Source organism: Dromiciops gliroides, chromosome 6 (assembly GCF_019393635.1).
Source record: "Dromiciops gliroides isolate mDroGli1 chromosome 6, mDroGli1.pri, whole genome shotgun sequence".
In the NCBI taxonomy this organism is placed as follows: Eukaryota; Metazoa; Chordata; class Mammalia; order Microbiotheria; family Microbiotheriidae; genus Dromiciops; species Dromiciops gliroides.
This window is the reverse complement of record NC_057866.1, coordinates 277,601,528-277,619,999: the sequence shown is the minus strand read 5'-3', so window position 1 is coordinate 277,619,999 and position 18,472 is coordinate 277,601,528. Positions and strand designations below refer to the sequence as shown.

At 53.6% G+C, this 18,472-nt stretch overlaps 1 protein-coding gene and 1 pseudogene across 1 annotated transcript in view; one reads left to right on the top strand and one right to left on the bottom strand.

The window, feature by feature from the left end:
• The window catches only part of PCM1 (pericentriolar material 1), an 82,157-nt gene that overhangs the window by 25,403 nt on the left and 38,282 nt on the right, over positions 1-18,472 (top strand). The window contains 14 exon segments of the mRNA XM_043969619.1: positions 1,129-1,326; positions 2,120-2,296; positions 2,682-2,839; positions 3,506-3,735; positions 4,361-4,518; positions 4,616-4,745; positions 5,094-5,180; positions 5,183-5,248; positions 5,912-6,105; positions 8,567-8,770; positions 10,649-10,868; positions 11,014-11,159; positions 11,866-12,056; positions 17,621-17,792. Of these exon segments, the coding sequence (XP_043825554.1) occupies positions 1,129-1,326; positions 2,120-2,296; positions 2,682-2,839; positions 3,506-3,735; positions 4,361-4,518; positions 4,616-4,745; positions 5,094-5,180; positions 5,183-5,248; positions 5,912-6,105; positions 8,567-8,770; positions 10,649-10,868; positions 11,014-11,159; positions 11,866-12,056; positions 17,621-17,792 (2,331 nt within the window).
• Positions 14,911-15,633, bottom strand: LOC122730916 (annotated as a pseudogene).

Sequence of the window (18,472 nt, the reverse complement as noted above, 5' to 3'; positions counted from 1 at the left end):
AGATAGGTCCTTCTCTTTTCTTTTTGGATCTCTGTGGAATACAGACCCTGTCGTAGAGCCCTTGGGGCCCAGGGGCCACACTGCTCTCCAGAATGGCTGGACCAGCTCACAAGTCCCCACACAGTGCAGCAGACACTTAATTAAGGTCCTGCTCAGTAGCGGGGGCCATGTTCCTCCTGGGCCTTTTCACCATCCAATTCTGGCCTTCAGAAAAATGGCCTTGGAATGGGGGGGTATAGCATTACACACATCCCTTCTTTCCCAAAGGCAGAGAGAGTGTCCCTTGGTGAGTCTCCAGACGCCAGGGCCCAGGCTCAGAGGGTCATCTGGCTCGGCCGGTCATTTTGTAGATGGAGACCGAGGCTCAAGGCATTAATGACTTACCCTGTCTGAGCCCGGATTCAAAATCAGGGCCTCTGACTCTAGGCCTCAGTGCTCTTTGTTCATTTTACACAAGAGACACAAAGGAAAATAAGAAGGGGGTGAAGTAACAAGTTAGGCTACACACTGAAGTTTGGACTTTGGCGATATCGGCTAAAGGAAGCTTAGCGATGTTTAACTGCTGAAGGGCAGCCAGATGATACAGTGGATAGAGGAGCACTGGGCTTGGAGTCAGGAAGAACTGAATTCAAATCCTGTCTCAGCCTCAGTTTCCCCGTCTATAAAATGAAGGCCTTGGGCCCCGTGACCTGTAAGGTCATTTTGAACTCTGAGCTCTGAGCCTAGGACCGTTTTCTGAGAAAGTTGGAGAAGGATCTCCTCTTCTCCTCGCCTGCCCCTTCCCTGGGCTCACCTTGAGAGCCTTGACTGCGTTGTTCTGGAATGGGTCTGTGCCCGCCCCACCCATATTTTATAGCAACTTTGGCTCTTCTCATTCCCTTTTGCTTGTTTTCACTGGTGGTGAGAAGTGAAGCTGAGTGGTTGCTGCAAGAAGATCGAGGCGTGTGGAATGGGTCTTGGAATGGGATTTGAACACCATCGGGTCTCTGGGAAGGGCAGGAATTTGCAGGAATGTTTGAGCCAACTGAGAACTGGGGGGGTATTTTAGTGGGGGGATGTCGGGGAGGTTCGGCATCACCGAACGAACATGGTCACCCATGCGGGCCGATGCCCTTTTTCCCATCCTAGTTTTGCCTCACCTTCCCCTCAGAGGAGCGTGGATCAAAGGAGCACAGGTTCAGCAGCCTCTGCCCCGGGGGGGCTGGTCCCAGCCGCCCATGGCGAGTCCTCCAGTCACGTGCCCTCGGCTGCTTATGCCCCTGACGTGGTGGCTTCTCAGCAGGAGAGTGACAACGAGGAGCATCTCAACCCGACAGAAAAGCTGCAGTAAGGGCGTGATACCCGTGCCAGGGGGCGGGGTGTGGGAGACACTTAGAGGGTCGTTGGTGCAGATAGTAAAGGGTCCCGAATGCTGTCATAGAAGGGGAAAACTGCTAATGCTTCGAATCCTTGCAGAGAAATGCAGGCCCTGAAGCGGAAGGGGGTGTAGTCACCAAGGAGCTGCCGATTCTCCACTCAGGAGTCTGGATTCCTCTGCCGTTCCCTTTGAATTGGGGCTATATGTACCCTTATTTCTGGTTGGGCGAGCTCTGGGGGCAGATTTTTGTGGATCACAAGCCAAATGAGCAGATTGGACAAATAAGTGGCCGAGAAAAGCCTCAGTTCCATGTATTGCCATTGTCACCTAAACCTTTGATTCTTGTCCAAGATTGAGATGCCATCTGAGGCCTCTACCCACCTAATGAAATATGGCTGGGGCGGACTGGCTTTGACTTGGGGGGGCCCTCTGCTTGGAGGACGTTGGGGGAAAAAGGCCTGCCTTTATCTGTGGGGATTTAGTTAAAATGGTGGTTAGACAAGAGGCAGCAAGGTGGAGCAGTGGAGGCAGCCCAGGGGTACAGAAGACCTGAGTTCAAATCCAGCCTTGTACACTTAGCTGGATGACCTTCAGCAAGTGACTTCATCTCTGTCTGCCTCAGTTTCCTCATGTCAAATGAGGGTTACTGTGAGAATTACTCAGATAGGATGATAGATTTCAGCGACTCGTTGAATCTTAAAGCATCCCCTCAGCGCTCGCAGTTATCGTGGGGATGTGGAGTTGATGGTCTCTGTCCCCTAGAAAACTGAATGAAGTTCGGAAGAGGCTGAATGAATTAAGGGAATTAGTTCATTATTATGAACAGACGTCAGATATGATGACCGATGCTGTGAACGAGAACACCAGAGACGAAGAGGAGACAGAAGAGTCAGAATATGACTCAGACCATGAGAACCCTGCGCCCGTCACCAATATTCGGTAAGAGGGGGCTTTCGCTCCTCCTCCCCCAGCCCGGGGCCCTGCACTCCTCTCTGTAAGGTGAGGCCTTCTGGGGCAATGGGAAACCCTCCTGGGTTTCAGGTGAGGAAATGCATTAATGTGCGCTATCAAGGGAGGACACCCAGAGGGGGCGGCCTGGCCCATCCTGGGTGTATAGTGGGGGCCTTCCTCATCCCTCCATGGCAACTGACACAGGCTTCCTTGGACTCAGGTGCATGGTATACGGCGTCACAGTGCATGCCTCCGTTTCCCCTGGAGGGAGGAATGTGCTGAGGGGTTCATCAAAGACTTGACGCTTTGATTTGGGTGAGCAGGAGCCCTGAGAAGAAACACGCTCTCACCCAACCACTCTGATTCCCCTTAGAAACCCCCAGGGGGCTGCCAGCTGGGCCGAGGTGAACAGTAATACAAATGCGCAGTGTGCCACCAACAACCGGGATGGGAGAACCCTCAACACAAACTGTGAGATCAACAACAGATCGGCCGCAAACTTGCGCACCCTGAACGTGTCCTCCTCTCTCGGTAAGCTGCCTCTGGGCCCCCTCTCAGGGCCATTGGTGGGGGGTGTTCCTCTAGGACTGCTCCCCACTCGTCCCTATGGCTCTGGGCAGAAGCTCTCTCTGATCTGCCACTGTTGTGTGATATGCACACGGGCACAGACACACACTACCCCGCCCACGTGTGCACACAGAGACACACATGTACACACACGCACACACAGCCACAGCCCCAAATCACTACCATGTGCATGCACAGAGATACTCGCACAGGCACACGCACACACACACACACTCCCTCCCTCCTCCACTGATTCCGTATCACCTTCAGGATCAGATACAAAGTGCTCTGTTTGCTATTCAGTCTTTCAGTACCTGTCCCGTCTTACACCTTACTCCCCCACAAACACTCTTCGACCCAGTGACACTGGGCCCTGGCTTCCTCTAAGTCCCCACCTTCTCCAGGAAGCCTTCCCCAACTCCTCTTCATCCCAAGGCCTTCTCTCTTAATGATTTCCTGTTTATCCCGCATAGAGCTTTCTGTACACACGTGTCTGCTTGTCATCCTTACCCTCAGATTGTGAGCTCACTGAGGGCAGGGCCTGTCTTTTGCCTCTTTGTATCCCCACTGCCTATATATAGTAGGTGCTTAATAAGTGTTTCTCCACTGACGGATTGATTTTCCACGTAGAATGCCGATACAACAGAGAAGGAGAACAAGATATGGATGGAGGCCAAGGTGAAGATGAGGAAGAGGAAGAAGCAGAAGAGGATGGCGGCAGCGAAGCCTCCCTCTCCAGTCACAGAAGCAGCTTGGGGGATGAGGCCCCCGAGGACGCGGAATTTGAACAGAAGATCAGCAGGCTGATGGCTGCCAAGCAGAAGCTGAGACAGTTACAGGATCTGGTCGCTATGGTGCAGGTGAGGCCGGGGGTTAAATCTACTGGGTTATGTAACGTGTCTTCTAAGAAGAGGCGACCCTGGTGTGATGGGACAAGACGTCACCCACTTAGAGGACGCGTTTAAATGTGGCAAATGCCAAGGGGCTGAGCGTGGCTTCTGAGCTTCTGGGACTAGGTGACTTGCCTGTGCAAATCATTACCGTTGCTTCCTCTATTCTGATTGAACCGAGCAAGGACTCCACAGAGCAGAGGTCGGCCTGCAAGCTTTCTTTATTTGGTTTATGACGAAGCTTCATTTTAAAGTGTTAAAAACCATTCTTAGCTTGGGGGCTGTTCAGAAACCCTCGGTGGGCCAGATTTGTGGGCCGGCCCCTGCATTAGGGGAGGGCTGCTGGACTTGTCTCTTCTGGGTCTTCTTTCTAGTCCAGAAGCATATGGTTAAGTCTGTTCTCAAATCTCTGTCACCTTCATGCTCTTCTCAGAGGTCTCTTCTTTCTTTACTGACTTAACTCTGTTGGTGTTGTAAGAGTCATATTGAAAGGCTATTGAGTCATTGGTGTGATTGACACTCTGGCTGAAAAGACCTTCTGGGGGTCAAACTCCCATTAATGGAGCTGATTGCTTTGGGGACGATTCTGTCGTAGGATGATGATGGTGAGCCTGGAGCGATCTCGGCGGCCAGCGCGTCTAACTTGGGGGACTTCTTCCCGGCGGAGGAGCCAGAGGCCACGCAGCACTCCAATAACACGAGGGCCAACACCGGTAAAACACCGAAGGAGGCTGGGCTCAACGAGAAGGCGAGGTATGGCTGGTCAGCCCTGGGGATGCCTGGCTTTGGCCGGGCCACCTTTGATGTCTCGTCAGGGACAGATATGGCAGGTACCTCCCTCTTATTGCAGAGAGAAATTCTATGAAGCCAAATTGCAGCAGCAGCAGAGGGAGCTCAGACAGCTGCAGGAAGAAAGAAAGAAGCTGATGGAGATTCAGGAAAAAATCCAAGCCCTACAGAAGGCGTGTCCTGACCTCCAGGTAGCTCTGGGACAGGGGCCGCTTAGCTTCGGGGCCTGGCACCGTGCCCACACCCAGGCCAGCCTCAGGCAGGTGTCCTACAAGTGGTTTTCTTGGGCTGATGACAGAGGGCGGGGTCTCAGACAGACTTAGCCGTGGCACCCTCATCTGACTGATGAAAAGGGTTGAACTGAAGGGCCTCTGAGGCCATTGGTGATCCCAGTGCCTTGTTCCTCAGCTCCTCATTTGAGGGGAAAGGGTGTATAATGATCTCACAACACCAGAGAGGGGCTGTCTGTGGGATACCCCCTTGAAGCAGGGAAAGGACACTCACCAATGGAGGGCAAATGGGTCTGACTCTCCTTTCAGCTCTCTGCTGTGAGCGTGAGTAACTGCTCCTCTAAGAAATATGCACCGGCAGTGACCTCGACACCGGCTGTGAACGAGACCGAGAAACAGCCCCACAAACCAAAGCGGCATTTGTGGCAGAAGAGCCGGCAGGGCCAGTGGCGGCGGATAGTGAGGTAGGTGGGGAGGGAGGGCCTGGCGCATCCTCCACGTGGTGCATTTCATGGCCAGCTTGAAAGGGCGAGTCAGGTTGTCTCTGGAGGGAGTCCGGACTTCCCATGTGCTCAGAGCAGCCAAGCGGGTGGTGCCCCCACCTGCCTACCAAAGCATGACACAAACTCGGAAACGCCAGGGGTTGAGATGGTTTTGATTTCTTCATGAGATTATACGTCCCAGGTAGGGAAGTTTTCTGAGGGCAATGAATTGTATGAATTTGTTTTAGAGAGAGCATACAGTCTTTAGAAAAGTGTGTGGGAAAGACTTGTCTGTTATTTATTTTCACCAGTTCAAGAGAAGGTCTGAAATATTCATTATCAAATATTCATTCTTGAAATGCCATTTTGACCTTCTTTGTATCCTTTTTTGTTTCCATATCCATAGCACTTATTAAGTGTCTGTTGTGTACCTGCCAAGCATGTGCTAAGCTCTGGCGGTAAAGCTGCCAAATCAGTTGACAAAAAGAAGTTTTTATTTGAAATAGACACATTAATTCAGTACTTTCAGCCCTCAAATTGCTATTTTTAATGGGCAAATCAAGAAATAATCATTGACAACCATATATTAGCCCAAGTGTTTTGTTGGAGCTGACTCTGGTCCCCTCGCCCCACTTTTTAAAATAGTTGTGGTCTGAAATGCGAAGACATGAGATTTTAAGGGAAGAATTGAGACAAAGAAGGAAGCAGCTCGAAGCCCTCATGGCCGAGCATCAGCGGAGGCGGGATCTAACGGAGACGGCATCCACAGCCGCCGTGTCAGTCAGAAGCGATGGCTCTGAGAATCCGTGCACACCGCAGCAGAGCAGAACGGAAAGTAAGCACCCACCCGTCCTCAAACCATCTCTTCTCTGGACAGGCCGTCGACCTTGTCACACCCTCCCTGCCCTTCCTCACCCTGCTGCTGGGGTCTGGAGCGGTCAGTGTCTCTGTCTCTCTGTCTCTCTCCTCCTCCTCTCTCCTCATCTCCCCCTCCTCCCTCCCCCGCGGCCTGCCGGACCCAGATCCCTCTCTTGGGCATCAGCCGGTCTGACCTTGGTCTAGCATATGTCTTGGGTTCAGAAGATGCCCATTTGGGTGTTTCCCTTGGTAGTTTAGTGAACCCGGCCAAGGCATTTGCCCCTTGGTTTCCTCACTGCTGCCGGCCCCTTGAGGAGAGCCCTCGCCAGCGTGTTCTAAAGGGGAGCAGCTCGTGTCTGGGTCTCTTGGGTGTTTGCTGTCTCGTTCCCTTCTTCCCAAAGAGATCGGGAGCTCCATGGGCCGTCGTGGCCTGAGTCGTCTTGTGCTTCATTTCCTTCTGTTGTGGGAAGGTGCTGATGTTCTTAACGTTCTTGTATTGAAGTCTTGTGAAACTTCATATGGGTTGCTTGTTCTTAAATTCTCCTCTTCTTTTAAAGCTCTTCTCTAGGGCTAGTATTCTCTTCAGGAGGTCTTAGTTCTGAGTGCTCTGTCTGCCCGGTGTTGGAGTGTGCCTGGTGCCATTCTACCAAGACCTAGCCTCATGTTTCTGTCGATCCTGAGGGATCCTCAGGCGGCAAGGTAGCACCACAGTGCCCAGAGCACTGGGCCTGGAGTCAGGAAGACCCGAGTTCAAATCCAGCCCTTGGGACCCTGGACAAGTCCCTTCACCTCTGTCCACTTCGTTTCCTCAAATGTAAAATAGGGGTCAGACTGGCACCAGGCTCCTGGCGTGGTTGTGAGGCTGCAGTAGGTGTTTAGCACAGCACCTGACACGGAGCAGGTGCTGACTGAATGTAAGCCAGTGGTAGGAGTGGCAGTATTCGGCCCCAGTGGTGGTCCCTGTTGTTACTCTCCTTCCCGGTACGGGTTTTGAAAGCTCCACATGTGACTCTTTGAGCACCTCACTTTCTCCTTCCCCTTATGGCTGGGGAATGGGAGAGCTCTGGAGAGCTGCTGGGCTGAGGTCCTGGCTAGAATTTTGGGTGACCAGCCCATCTCTGGGGCCCTTTCAGATCTACACTGTGCAGAGAGCGACCCCCCCCCTCCCCCGGCAGCAGCTGCCCCCCGCCATTGCACTCTGCTTCCTCCCTTCATCCACATTCCCCGGGGGCCACCTCGAGTGGCTGGCCGTCCTTAGTCTTAGAACCCAGCTCCTCCCACCTCCAGATGCCACTTTAAGCTGTCACCAGCACCCCCCTCCTCGAGGCTGCTCCCCCATCTGAAAAACCTCACAGAATGGTGGGGAGACTCAAAGGAGATGGTGTCTGGGGGGGCTCTCTCCATCTTGGTGACTTTTTTGGACTTTGGCTTCATTAGCATAAGGCTCACCAGGCACTGTGCACAGAGTGCTGGGCCTGCCTCTGGCCTGTAAAGCATTTAACATGCGCCTGGCACACAGTAGGATTACTGAATGAGGCCCTCTCCCCTTCCCTCCTTTCATTTCACCCTCACAACTACCTTGGGAGGTGTCAGTGCTATTATTATCTCCAGTTGACAACTGAGGAAACCAAGGCAGGCAGAGAGCTAAGGGGACTTGTCTGAGGCTGGATTGACGATGACAGCTAATGTTTCTGCAGCGCTCACTAATGCCCAGTGCCTTTGGGTCCTCACCTCGGTCCTGAGAGCAGGTCCTGTTCTGACCCCTGCTGTACAGATGAGGAAACAGGCAGGCTGAAGGGAAGGGACTGGCTCAGGCTGCGCAGCCAGGGAGTGTCTGAGGCTGGATTTGAACTCGTCTCTTCCCGACTCCAGGCCCAGTGCTCTGGGCACTGTGGCAGGCCCTCACCGTCCTCAGTGACTTTTCGGGCTCCTCTGCTGTTACTTGACATGCCGTTTGGGGTGTTCTCCCTGGTGCTCTGACTTGGTGCATTTACATCCTTGTCAGTTTAGAGACTCCGGCAGATATGTTTCACGAGCCTTTTTTAGAGGCGCTCCTTCCCTGTCTGGAGCCCGTTTCGACCCCCTGCCCGCTCCCCAGATGCACTTTCCTTTTCTCATGTGCTCGCCAGTGATGACAGCACCACCGAGCTCCTGTGGCCGTCAGCTTCGTTGCTGTGAAGCACCAAACAACCCGGGACCGAGGAGGAGGAGGACCAATGAGGGCCTAGGCCCAGAAATGGGGTGTCCCGGGGAGCTGCCAGGGAGAAGGGGCCGGCTGGCTGGCTACAGGGAACCAGGATCCAAGCCCTAAGAGCTGGTGGGGGCGGCGGGGGCAGCCCCTCCAGGGCTGGCATTAGCCCTCTCGAGCTGGGCACAGGAGTGATTGCTGAAGCTATTTGGCAGGTGTGCAGCATTGACTGTATTTTATGTCATAATCATTAGAACAATGGCAACATGGGGAGGTTCTACCCAGTGTGCCCTGGACGAAGAAGGCGACGAGGACGGCTACCTTTCTGATGGCGTTGTTCGAGCAGAGGAGGAGGAGGAGGAGGAAGAACAAGATGCCAGCTCAAATGATCACTTTCCCCTGTATCCTCCCAACAGCGTGACTCATAACCCCTATGGTGTGAAGGACAACAAGGATAGGTTAGTCGGGGGCCTTCTCTGGAGGGGCAGGGGCGAGAGGAGGGACCGCTCGGTGGGGAGTCAGGAGGTCTGGGTGTCCTTCTTGGTCAGAAGTCTGCGAGGAAGGAGTCCGGACTGTGTGGTCTGGGAGGTCGTGTTCACGAGAGCTCAGGGGCTTAGAAACAACAGGAGCCAGCCGGAGTCGCCGAGTTCCTCCCTGTCCCGCCCTCGGATTTCTTTGACATGAGCTGAATTTGGAGAGTCCCTGAGAAAAGGCTGGGGAATGTTGGTGATGGGGTATCAGATCGTCCAGGCGGGGGGGGGGGGGGGGTTCGTTTTCTGTGTGTCTTCCCCACGGTCCTTAGTAGGGGCACGTTATGTTTGCGTGGGCCAGAACTTGAGCAAGTTACTGTGGAACTGACATTCGGGCATGGGCTAGCGTGTTCTCTGCTCATTTGTTTGAGCCGGTGATTCTCTATCTTAATTCTCCTCAAACACTGTAAAATGTGCTTGGGTATTCATAGCAGCAGAGGGGCCCCAGGCAGCATTGCTGTGGTCAGACCCTCGTCAGAACCCAAGGGTCTAAAGGTCCTTTGGCACAGAGCTGTCGGAAACATAACTTGGATCGATTGAGTCGTCTGTGGTCATTTCCTGCTGTGCCCTCGGGTCCTAGGGAGGGCAGCACACCCTCCCCGCCCCCAGTGGAGGGCGCTTCTACCTGCCGCCGTCACCGCTCCCAGTGCTTTTTGGGGACACTCGGGTATAGCCTCTTCATTCCCTCTTTTGGGGAAGCTGCTTATCTGCAGCCAGACCATTGTCATATTTGCCCAGGGATTCCAAGGTCCCTAGTTCCATGTTTGGGCACCCACGGTGCCTTTTCCCATAGAATAGGAAGGGGACCTGGACCCTGTGATTTTTTGTATCAGCAACATGAGATCCTAGTGTGTAAACTTCCTCTATGCCAGCCAAGCTTAGTCCCTCCTCTGTAGCGTAGCATCTGAAAGCTTTACCTGGAGTCATGGTATCCAGTGGTGATGGAGATGCTGGCTTAGAACACCACCTGTGAACCTTACCTCTGGGAATAGTGTCACTTTGTTTGGTTAAACATTTCCCTGCTACGTTTTTAGCTGGTTTGGGTACTTTGACTTGCCATGTTGGACCCCCAAAGCCCAGAGCATTGCGTTTTCTAAAACATGTCCTCCTGGCTTCGGGTCTAACTTTGCACGCACTAGGCCAAGCAGCTCCCTTCCCAGAGAAAGAGCGATGTGTTAAATGAGTTTTCCCACCCGTCTTGCTTCCCACTGAAAACAAAAATGGTGCCAAGGCTATCTCCCCCAGCCACAGCGACAAATTGAAAAAGGAGTGGAATGTCTGGGGGAGCCTTTCCTCTCTGGGAGTTCAGGTTGGGTCTTTGGCATCCTAGTGAATGGCTAAAAGCGAGAGGTTCATTTGGCTCTCTCTGGGTAGAGAAGTAAACAACCAGGCTTTTCCCTCAGTCACGACGCCTTTGGTCAGTATAAGCTGACGTGCTACAAGGATTGTCCAGTACCTCGTTTACAAAAAGAACTTGGCTCTCTGGCTTTTGGCTACATCTCTCTGAGGGCTCTCGGTGGTACCAGGTGCTCCTTTGTGTTTGGGTTGGTCAGGGTTCACTTTCCCTTCAATACCCGAAGAGCCCACTGGGTTCTGGCACCGCTCCCATACTGACTGACCCCAAACGGGTTGATGTGGGGATGTCTGGGTCCTCAGTGGGTTCTGAGCCAGCTGTGGCTGGGGTTGATGTCTTCACGCAGCTCAGAGAGTGTGGGAGAGCGAAAGGCGCTGGCCTGTTGGCCTCCCCAGGCCCACCCCGGGGTGGCTTTTAGCTGGCACTGGCATGTGTTCTCATTTACCCCACAGGTGGAAGGCCAGCCGTCCCCTTTCTGCAGATGGCAATTACCGTCCCCTAGCCAAGACAAGGCAGCAGAATATCAGCATGCGGCGGCAAGAGAACCTCCGCTGGGTGTCAGAGCTCTCTTATGTGGAGGAGAAAGAACAGTGGCAAGAGCAGATCAACCAGCTCAAGAAGCAGCTGGACTTCAGTGTCAGCATTTGCCAGACTCTAATGCAGGATCAGCAGGTGGGCAGGCTCGGGGGGGGGGGGGGGAGGGGGCAGGCTGGGGAGAGTCTTGGGGGGAGGGAGGTGGGGCCAGGTTAGGGGAGTCCTGACTCCCTCTCTCCTCATCCGGCCCACCAGTAATGGGACCTTTCTCTTCCCTTCACAGACCCTCTCGTGTTTGCTGCAGACCCTGCTCACGGGGCCCTACAGTGTCATGCCCAGTAATGTGGCATCCCCCCAAGTCCATCTGATTATGCACCAGTTAAACCAGTGCTATACTCAATTAACATGGCAGCAGAATAACGTTCAGAGGTAGGGACTGGCTCTTCTTTACTGATGTGGAAGGGTTGGGCTCTCCTGGCCCCTGGCTCTGGGAGCCTGGGCAAGGGCAGCTGACTAGCAGGCTCTTCTGGGGTCACAGAGCAAATGCTCCCCTCCATTGCTAGCGGGGCCTTCTGCCCTGGACTGGTGAAGTGATGGGGGCAGGGAGAACATTGTGTGGGGGCTGCTATTTACTTAGGGCTCTCGGTAGTGCTTGGGGGGGATGGGACTCGGGACAACGAGCTTTCGTTTCTGCCACTAACAAGCTGTGCCACTCTGGGCTCATCATTCACGCTCTGTTGACCTACGTGGCATAGCTATTGTGATGAAGGTAAGGGTGCTTGGGCACCCTAAAAAATGATGTGCTGTGTGCCAGGCATTGCGTTGGATGGCTGATGGCACTGGGGAGCTGGTGCAGCCCAGTCCCCTGGCCTCAGTTTGGAGAGAAGTGGGGCACCCTCCCCTCCCAGGGGGCCATGGAAGCAGCTGTGTGTCCAGAGCCCCTTTCCAGCCCAGCCCGGGGGATGGGCACGCACGCCTGGCAGCCCTGCTTCTGCACACCACCCCCCTTACCCCTCATCTGTCCCCCCCCAGGAGCATTTCCCAGGGTTTTCCTCTTAGTGTCTGTCTTTTGGGGGGCAGTCACAGAAACAGACTCAGATGAGGTCGTTTTCAAGACACATTGTTTTCTTCCTAGGCTGAGACAGATGCTGAGTGACCTGATGCGCCAGCAAGAGCAGCGACCTGAGAAGGCGGGCAGGAAGGAGCGAGGCAGCAGCGCGCCACCGCCACCCTCCCCAGCTCTATTCTGTCCCTTCAGCTTCCCTGCCCAGCCTGTGGGTCTCTTCAATCTCCCAGGATTCTCCCATTTCTCTTCATTTGCACCAGGTATGTTTGGAAAAAACATAAAGGGAATACAAATACATGGCATTGTTGAGAATTATGTGTCTTTACCAACCTGTGGGGTTTTTTTAAAGGTTGCTGTTAAATGGGATTATCTGTTTTCAAAGAGTGCCTACAAGCAAGGACCCTGATTGCTCTACTTAATTTAAAAGGAAATAGGCCTCGTTAACACTGCTTTTTCTCCTCTGAGGGCCCTGGAGTGTTGGCTTTCACAAGATGGCATTTCTAACCTGTCTCATAAATCCAGGCCCTTAGATCAAGTCCTCTTTGCCCAGAAGTCTGTCTCTTCTCCCCAGCAGGCCTCTTACAGCCCGGTCTCTGATGTCTCATTGTGGCAGGAAAGTGATCCGGACTTGTCCTTCCAGAGACTCAGGCGGCAGAGCATCTGCTCTCTGGCAAGGGCCCACTTGGTAGTGTGGGCAAAAGCCCGGCAGCTCTGAATTGGAATCAGGGCCCCAGGGTTTCTCCTTCTAGTCCAGCTCTGCCATGTACCAGCAGCTGGGTGAGCCTGGGCAGTTGGGCTTATGCCCCTTCCGGTCTCTACCTCCTCCTTGTCTGGTAGCAGCCCCTTAGTAAGAATAGATAAAGGCTCAGGATGGGGCTTCACAAAGTGCAGACTGAGCACAAGCCTTGACAAAGTCTCTTTCCAGCGATGTTCTTCTTGCCCAGTTCTCAAAGCCGAATTGAGAAAAGTCTGTGGGGCTTACCTAGCAGAAGGACAGGGGAGGCCTTGATGCTAACAGCGAGCACTGCCCACCCCCCGGGCCACCCAGGTAGGGAAGAGCAGGGCTGAGACTGGAGAGTGGAGTACCCCACTCTGCCTAGGAGTGCCTGGGGAGCAAGGACGGCCTTGTCTTCCTTCGTATCCCCAACACTCAGAGCTGCTTAGTCTGTGCCAGCTGACTGACACACAAGTCCACTGGCATCTCCTCCTGTGCGTCATGCCAGTGGCTCCCGAGCTGTGGGAGGCCTGGAATCCAGTCATGTCAGTAGGCCACGTTTGCCCTCAGAAGCTGGCACTCTTCTGGGTGGGCCAGAAGTGCTGGGGCCTGGCTTTTGCAGCTTCTGCAGGGCCTGGGGGCAAAGGATGTTCCCAGGCACAGTTTGTAAACTCTTCAAACCTCATTTGTATAGCAGCGGGCTTCTCCCTGGAAGAGCTGGTCTAGGGACCCATATTGACAGACCATAGACTCATTGGAGCACAGCCCAGATATTCAACAGGAGCAAGCATGACATGAAGAAGCTGTGAAGGAACACTCTTCAGTTCAGCTCTTTCCTCTGCCCAGAGAAGGCGCCATCAGAGCCTGGGGAGTGCCTCTGCAGCAGGGGACACTCAGCGTCCTTGCCTTCAGAACACCCACACTTCCCTTTGAATAGCACCACAGAAGGGCACGGCGCAAGGTTTCGAGTCATTTCCCCTGACAGACCCGTGCCTGCTGAGAAGCCTTCCCTGGGTCTGAGACGTCCTTGACACTGGGGTTCCCTCTAACGAGCAGAAGCCGCCAGAGAGAAGCCAGTCACTGAGTCCCCTTGGAAGATAAAACGAGGCCCACTCCAATTCCTTTATGCAGGAAGAGCAGACTGGAGCTGTTGTTGATGGTCTCTCAGGCCCCTTTCTTTCGATATTAAGTGAGCGCCAAGAGTCTTCTCAGACTTTTGGCATTTGATGAATTGTCCCCTCACTGCCCTTGTAATGGCATCGCCTCGAGCACAGCTCGTCTCTGTGAATACCCATGGCCCATCGGTAGTCTTCTGTACTGGCTCTGTTAACGACGCTTCTATAAGGGGCTGTGATGTCAAGAGTCCAAGGATGGGGGCCCTGCCACCCTTGATAGTGAAGTTTGATGACAAGAGTCCTTGCAGATCTTTTCTGTTGTTCTTTTGCCAGCGTTGTTTTCCAGCTTCCATTTTATCATGGAGGACTTGGCTGGTTAGAGATCTCCTTTCAAGCTGTGTTTCCCTTCCTTCCTCCTCATTCTTTTCTGAGGTTTTATGTGGCTCATGGTCTTCCGTCATCATTCCCCATAAATTTGTAAAAGCCTGTTTATATTTTGGGATCTTCTCTCCCCTTGCTGAGTAGCTTAGGGGTTTGTTGACCAGGCTCTTGGTCTCTTGGGTTCTTTCTCATGGCAACTGGTTGGCTTCCATTAACCTGCTGTATGAAAGTGATTATACTCTGTATTTGAGTCCTGTTCTTCTGCAGAAACTGGTGCAAATGGCTCAGGAGGGAATGATTACTGAATTCTTGCTGTGTCTTTCTCCCCCCCCCCCTCCCCCGCCCCCCCCCATTTTTATTCTAGTTTTGTGCAGATTTTTAGCCTGGCTCTGACAAGTCAGTGGGCCCCACACTTGATCTAGGAATGACTTCCACATAACAAATAAGTTCCTTCCCATCTGTTTCAAATAGCATCACACTCAGCTTTTGTGGTCTTGTTTGGTGCCTTCCAAGTCTTTCCTTTTTTCTTTTCTTCTAGTTATAAATACACTGTTTGGTGAGGGGGCTTGGTAGAGGTGAGAAGGATCGTTCTATACACAGATGATCAATATTAATAGATGCTCATTGACCAGACTGGACAGAGACAAACACAGACATCTTGTACTCTTCCCCCACCTGCCCAGCAGAGTATGGCACGGGGAGCCCCTTGATCACATCCTGGGTTTGGGAACACTTGGTCAATGGGTGGGATGGCTGGTGAGGGGCAGGTCCTCAGTCGGGAGGGGTTGCCGAGTGCCAGTCGATGCCCTCAGAGCAGGAAGAGGGGCACCCTGCAAAGGGTGCTTGTGGCTTGAAGTCCCTGGGAGAAGCCGAGCCGGACCTGCTGGTCTCCTTACACATCGCTCAGGGCCTTGTGTAGTCAACGTCCGAGTTGTAGTATTTGAAGTTTGTTTTTTCTACTTGTCCCTGGGTCAGCTGCTGCACTGGCTCCCGGAAGTTAGCGCTCGGGTTCTTGCTGAGCATCCATGAAGCCAGTCTGGCCACGGGGGTAGGTGGGGATGTAGGTGCAGTAGGCATATTCCACCACAGGGAGCAGGGACTTGCAGAAGTGACGCATCTCCCTGATGAGGTCCAGACGCAACCACTGGCACCCACCCAGACAGCCGAGGATCCTGTCATCTCTCAGTGCCGTCTTCATCAGCTGCTGGTAAGACTCTGAACGAACTCTCGGCAGGACCCATGGGGTCCGGGGAGTCGGTGATGACGACATCGAAGGCGTCCTGGTTCTGTACATGAATTCAAACCCGTCTCGAACGTGCAAGGTCAGCTTGGGACTGGAGTAGCCCACGGCCATGCCCGGCAAATACTTCTTAGAGACCTGGGTCCCGTCCTCGTCGATCTCACGCTGGACCACAGACGCCACCGATGGATGTCTCTGCACTGGATGACTCCATCCAGCACCAGGACGTTGCCGTGGGTCTTACTGTGGAATACCAGGATCTCCTGGTAGCAGGAGCGCTGGTGGTGGAGCAGCTCGTCCACCTGCAGGGACGTGGCCTGGCCCGGCCACAGGCTGCACGTCTCCCAGAACCAGCCCTCGCAGATGGCTGGGGGCCCGGGCTCCATGGCAGGGCCAGTGGATGCACAGACCACAGTTGCCACAGCACAACGGGACCTGCAACGCCTGCCCATCTGCCCTCCCGCCAGGCCTCGCTGCAGCCTGACCCGGGGGCCCGCTGGGACCCAAGTCTTTTCTCTAAAAGGTGACTTGTGATTGTAGGGGTGAGGCTTCTGTTGAGTGTACAAGTGTCATTCCTTACTCTTGATCCAGTTTCTCACCACTCCCCTTTCCCCCCCTCCCCCTTTGGTATTGAATCATCACTGAGTAAATACAGGTGGGTTTCACTTGGCATGTCTTTGCAGACTCACAAGCAGAAAAACCAGGTCACTGTCTGCAGCAGATGCTGGAGCTTTCTGAAGTGGTGTCACGGTGGTCTCTGTGCAGATTACTCACCACCCCGCTCCTGCCTTCTTTTATAGCAAGGATGGCTCTAAGATTGGTAGCAGTTAGGGCTGCCTGGCATATGTCCACTCGTTGGCCATTGTGGGCCCCGATCCCACATGTAGGTTGTGAAGCTAATGTCTATTGACTGTCTCGAAGCTCTCGGCTTCTTAGCCCTCTGTGCACCCCCTTTCTGCCAGTCTGCACCATCCTCACACAATCAGAAGGGAGCTGGGGGTGGGGACCAGGCCATCATGTGCTTTTGTCACCTAGGCCTATGGCCTGTGAGATCCCCTGGTTCAAGTGACTGACTCGGAGGCTCCTTGTAACTGGTTATCTATGAGGTGCCTGAGGTGTAGCAGGAGCCAGGGGGAGGGGGGCACAGTCAAAGAAGGTAGCCATCTCTCCTCATGGGCAGAGTAGGAAGCGAGCCTCATAATCAGTCAGCCTCCTGGTCACCAGCACGTCTTCTCCGTCGCTCAGCTGGTCCTCGAGGGGATGCACTTGGGAGAAGCAACATGGCACTTGTGGGACAGAGCCCGGTTGGGAGCCACAATATTCAGTCACTCCCCAAGTGCCGCCCAAGTGCTTCAGATCCTGGCACTGGAGTTTACCGGACATTTGACTTTGTCTAGCCCTCAGTGACCTTTCTGTGAAATGAGGGTCATTTCTGGCTCTGTTCCTGGGGTGGCTGCCGTGCGTCCTGTCTGAGATAGCCCCGATGAAGCCTTGGGGAACAGCAAGGACAGAAGAGTTGCGTCTCTGCCAGCATCCCTAGAGGGCTCTCTCATCTTGCATGGCAGAATTGTTAGGGCACACAGCCACATGTGCTAAGAAAATCAGAAATGGCGTCGAAGGCCAGGAAGGTCGTCAGAGCCCTCTGAAGAAATGCCTCTGCTAGAGCCGACGCAGCGTCGAGAGCCTCAAACGGCCACTTTGCAGGATCTCAGAAAGAGAGGAAGACAGTATGTGTGTGTGGGGGGGGGGACGGGACATACCAGGAGTGAAAGATGGTGCCACAGCCAGCCTTGGGAGCTGCCAGCCCGTGTGCCCATGTTCTCAGTTCCGTGCAGTCTCTGAGAACAAAGCTCCCACTGACCCAGGGAAATCGGTCACCACTTTGGATCCAGATGCCCGCACCGTCCCAGGAGAGAGCTAGTCAGGGTTTGCATCAGTCCCATCACTCTGGGCTGCTGCTGAAGCGTCAGGCCCCTCTGCAGGCCAGATCTCTGAGATTGCTGAGAAGCCTGCCCCACCACAGACACCGACCGGCACCCTCACTGCCGCTGCTCAATCGCACACGGTGGCATTGCCTGGGCAAGCCCGGGAATCGAGGGGTGCCCACAGAAGGTCAGCTGGTGTACACGGCCTCCAGCCAGAGATGGGGGGGCGGGGTTGGTGGCAAGGGAAGGTCTCTTCCCTTCCTAGGATCATGTGGGTGAGATCCCGGACTGCAAAGAGCGTTTCGTGAATGGCCTTGAGGGTGATGAGTTCTTCTGCTTTGGAAAGAAAGGAGGCATTTCAAAGTTTTAATTGTTATGGGCTTGGAATGATGCTATTTTAAAAATGGCATTCACTAGTGTTGCCACGTCTGTGACTTTGTTCTGACAGGTGTGAATTTCAATCCTTTATTTACATCTAATTTTGGAGATTTTGCACAAAATATCTCTGCACCCAGTGATCAGCAACAACCAGCAGACCAAAATATTCCGGGGAAAACTGAGTACGTGGCATTTCCTAAACCCTTTGAAAGCAATTCCTCCATTGGAGGTGAAAAGCAAAGGTATGGAATTTATAAACAATGTTTGTTACATGTATGCACGTGTGTGTGTGTGTGTGTGTGTGTGTGTGTGTGTGCGCGCGCACGCGCACGCACACAAGGCCCATGCGTACCCTCTGATATAACAGGGTACACTTTTTTTTAAGATTTATATATATATATATATATATATTTGTGTGTGTGTGAGGTAATTGGGGTTAAGTGACTTTCTCAGGGTCACACAGCTAGTAAGTGTCCAGTGTCTGAAGCTGGATTTGAACTCAGGTCCTCCTGAATCCAGGGCTGGTGCTCTATCCACTGTGCCACCTAGCTGCCCCTGGGTACACTTTTGAAGAAAAATTGTGAAGGATATTCACAGGATAGCAGAGGAGGGGACCTATGACCTGGAGATAAGGGTGGCTTAGGCCACAGGTCTGCTGTTACCCACAGGGACTGCCCTGAGAGCCTTAGGCAGGTTGAAGGGGACCTCCCAGCACTTGCTTCTAGGGAGGCCACAGCCCAACTGGTCTCCTGGCCTCGGATCCCCAGTGGGGCACTTCTCATCTCCCTGTAGGCCTTGGCCCATTGGTGGTCTCCCTACCCCTTACTCCTTTTTATCTCTGCTCCATGAGGGCATCCTCCTCTTTACTCTCTCTCTCTCTCTCTCTCTCTCTCTCTCACACACACACACACTCACACACACA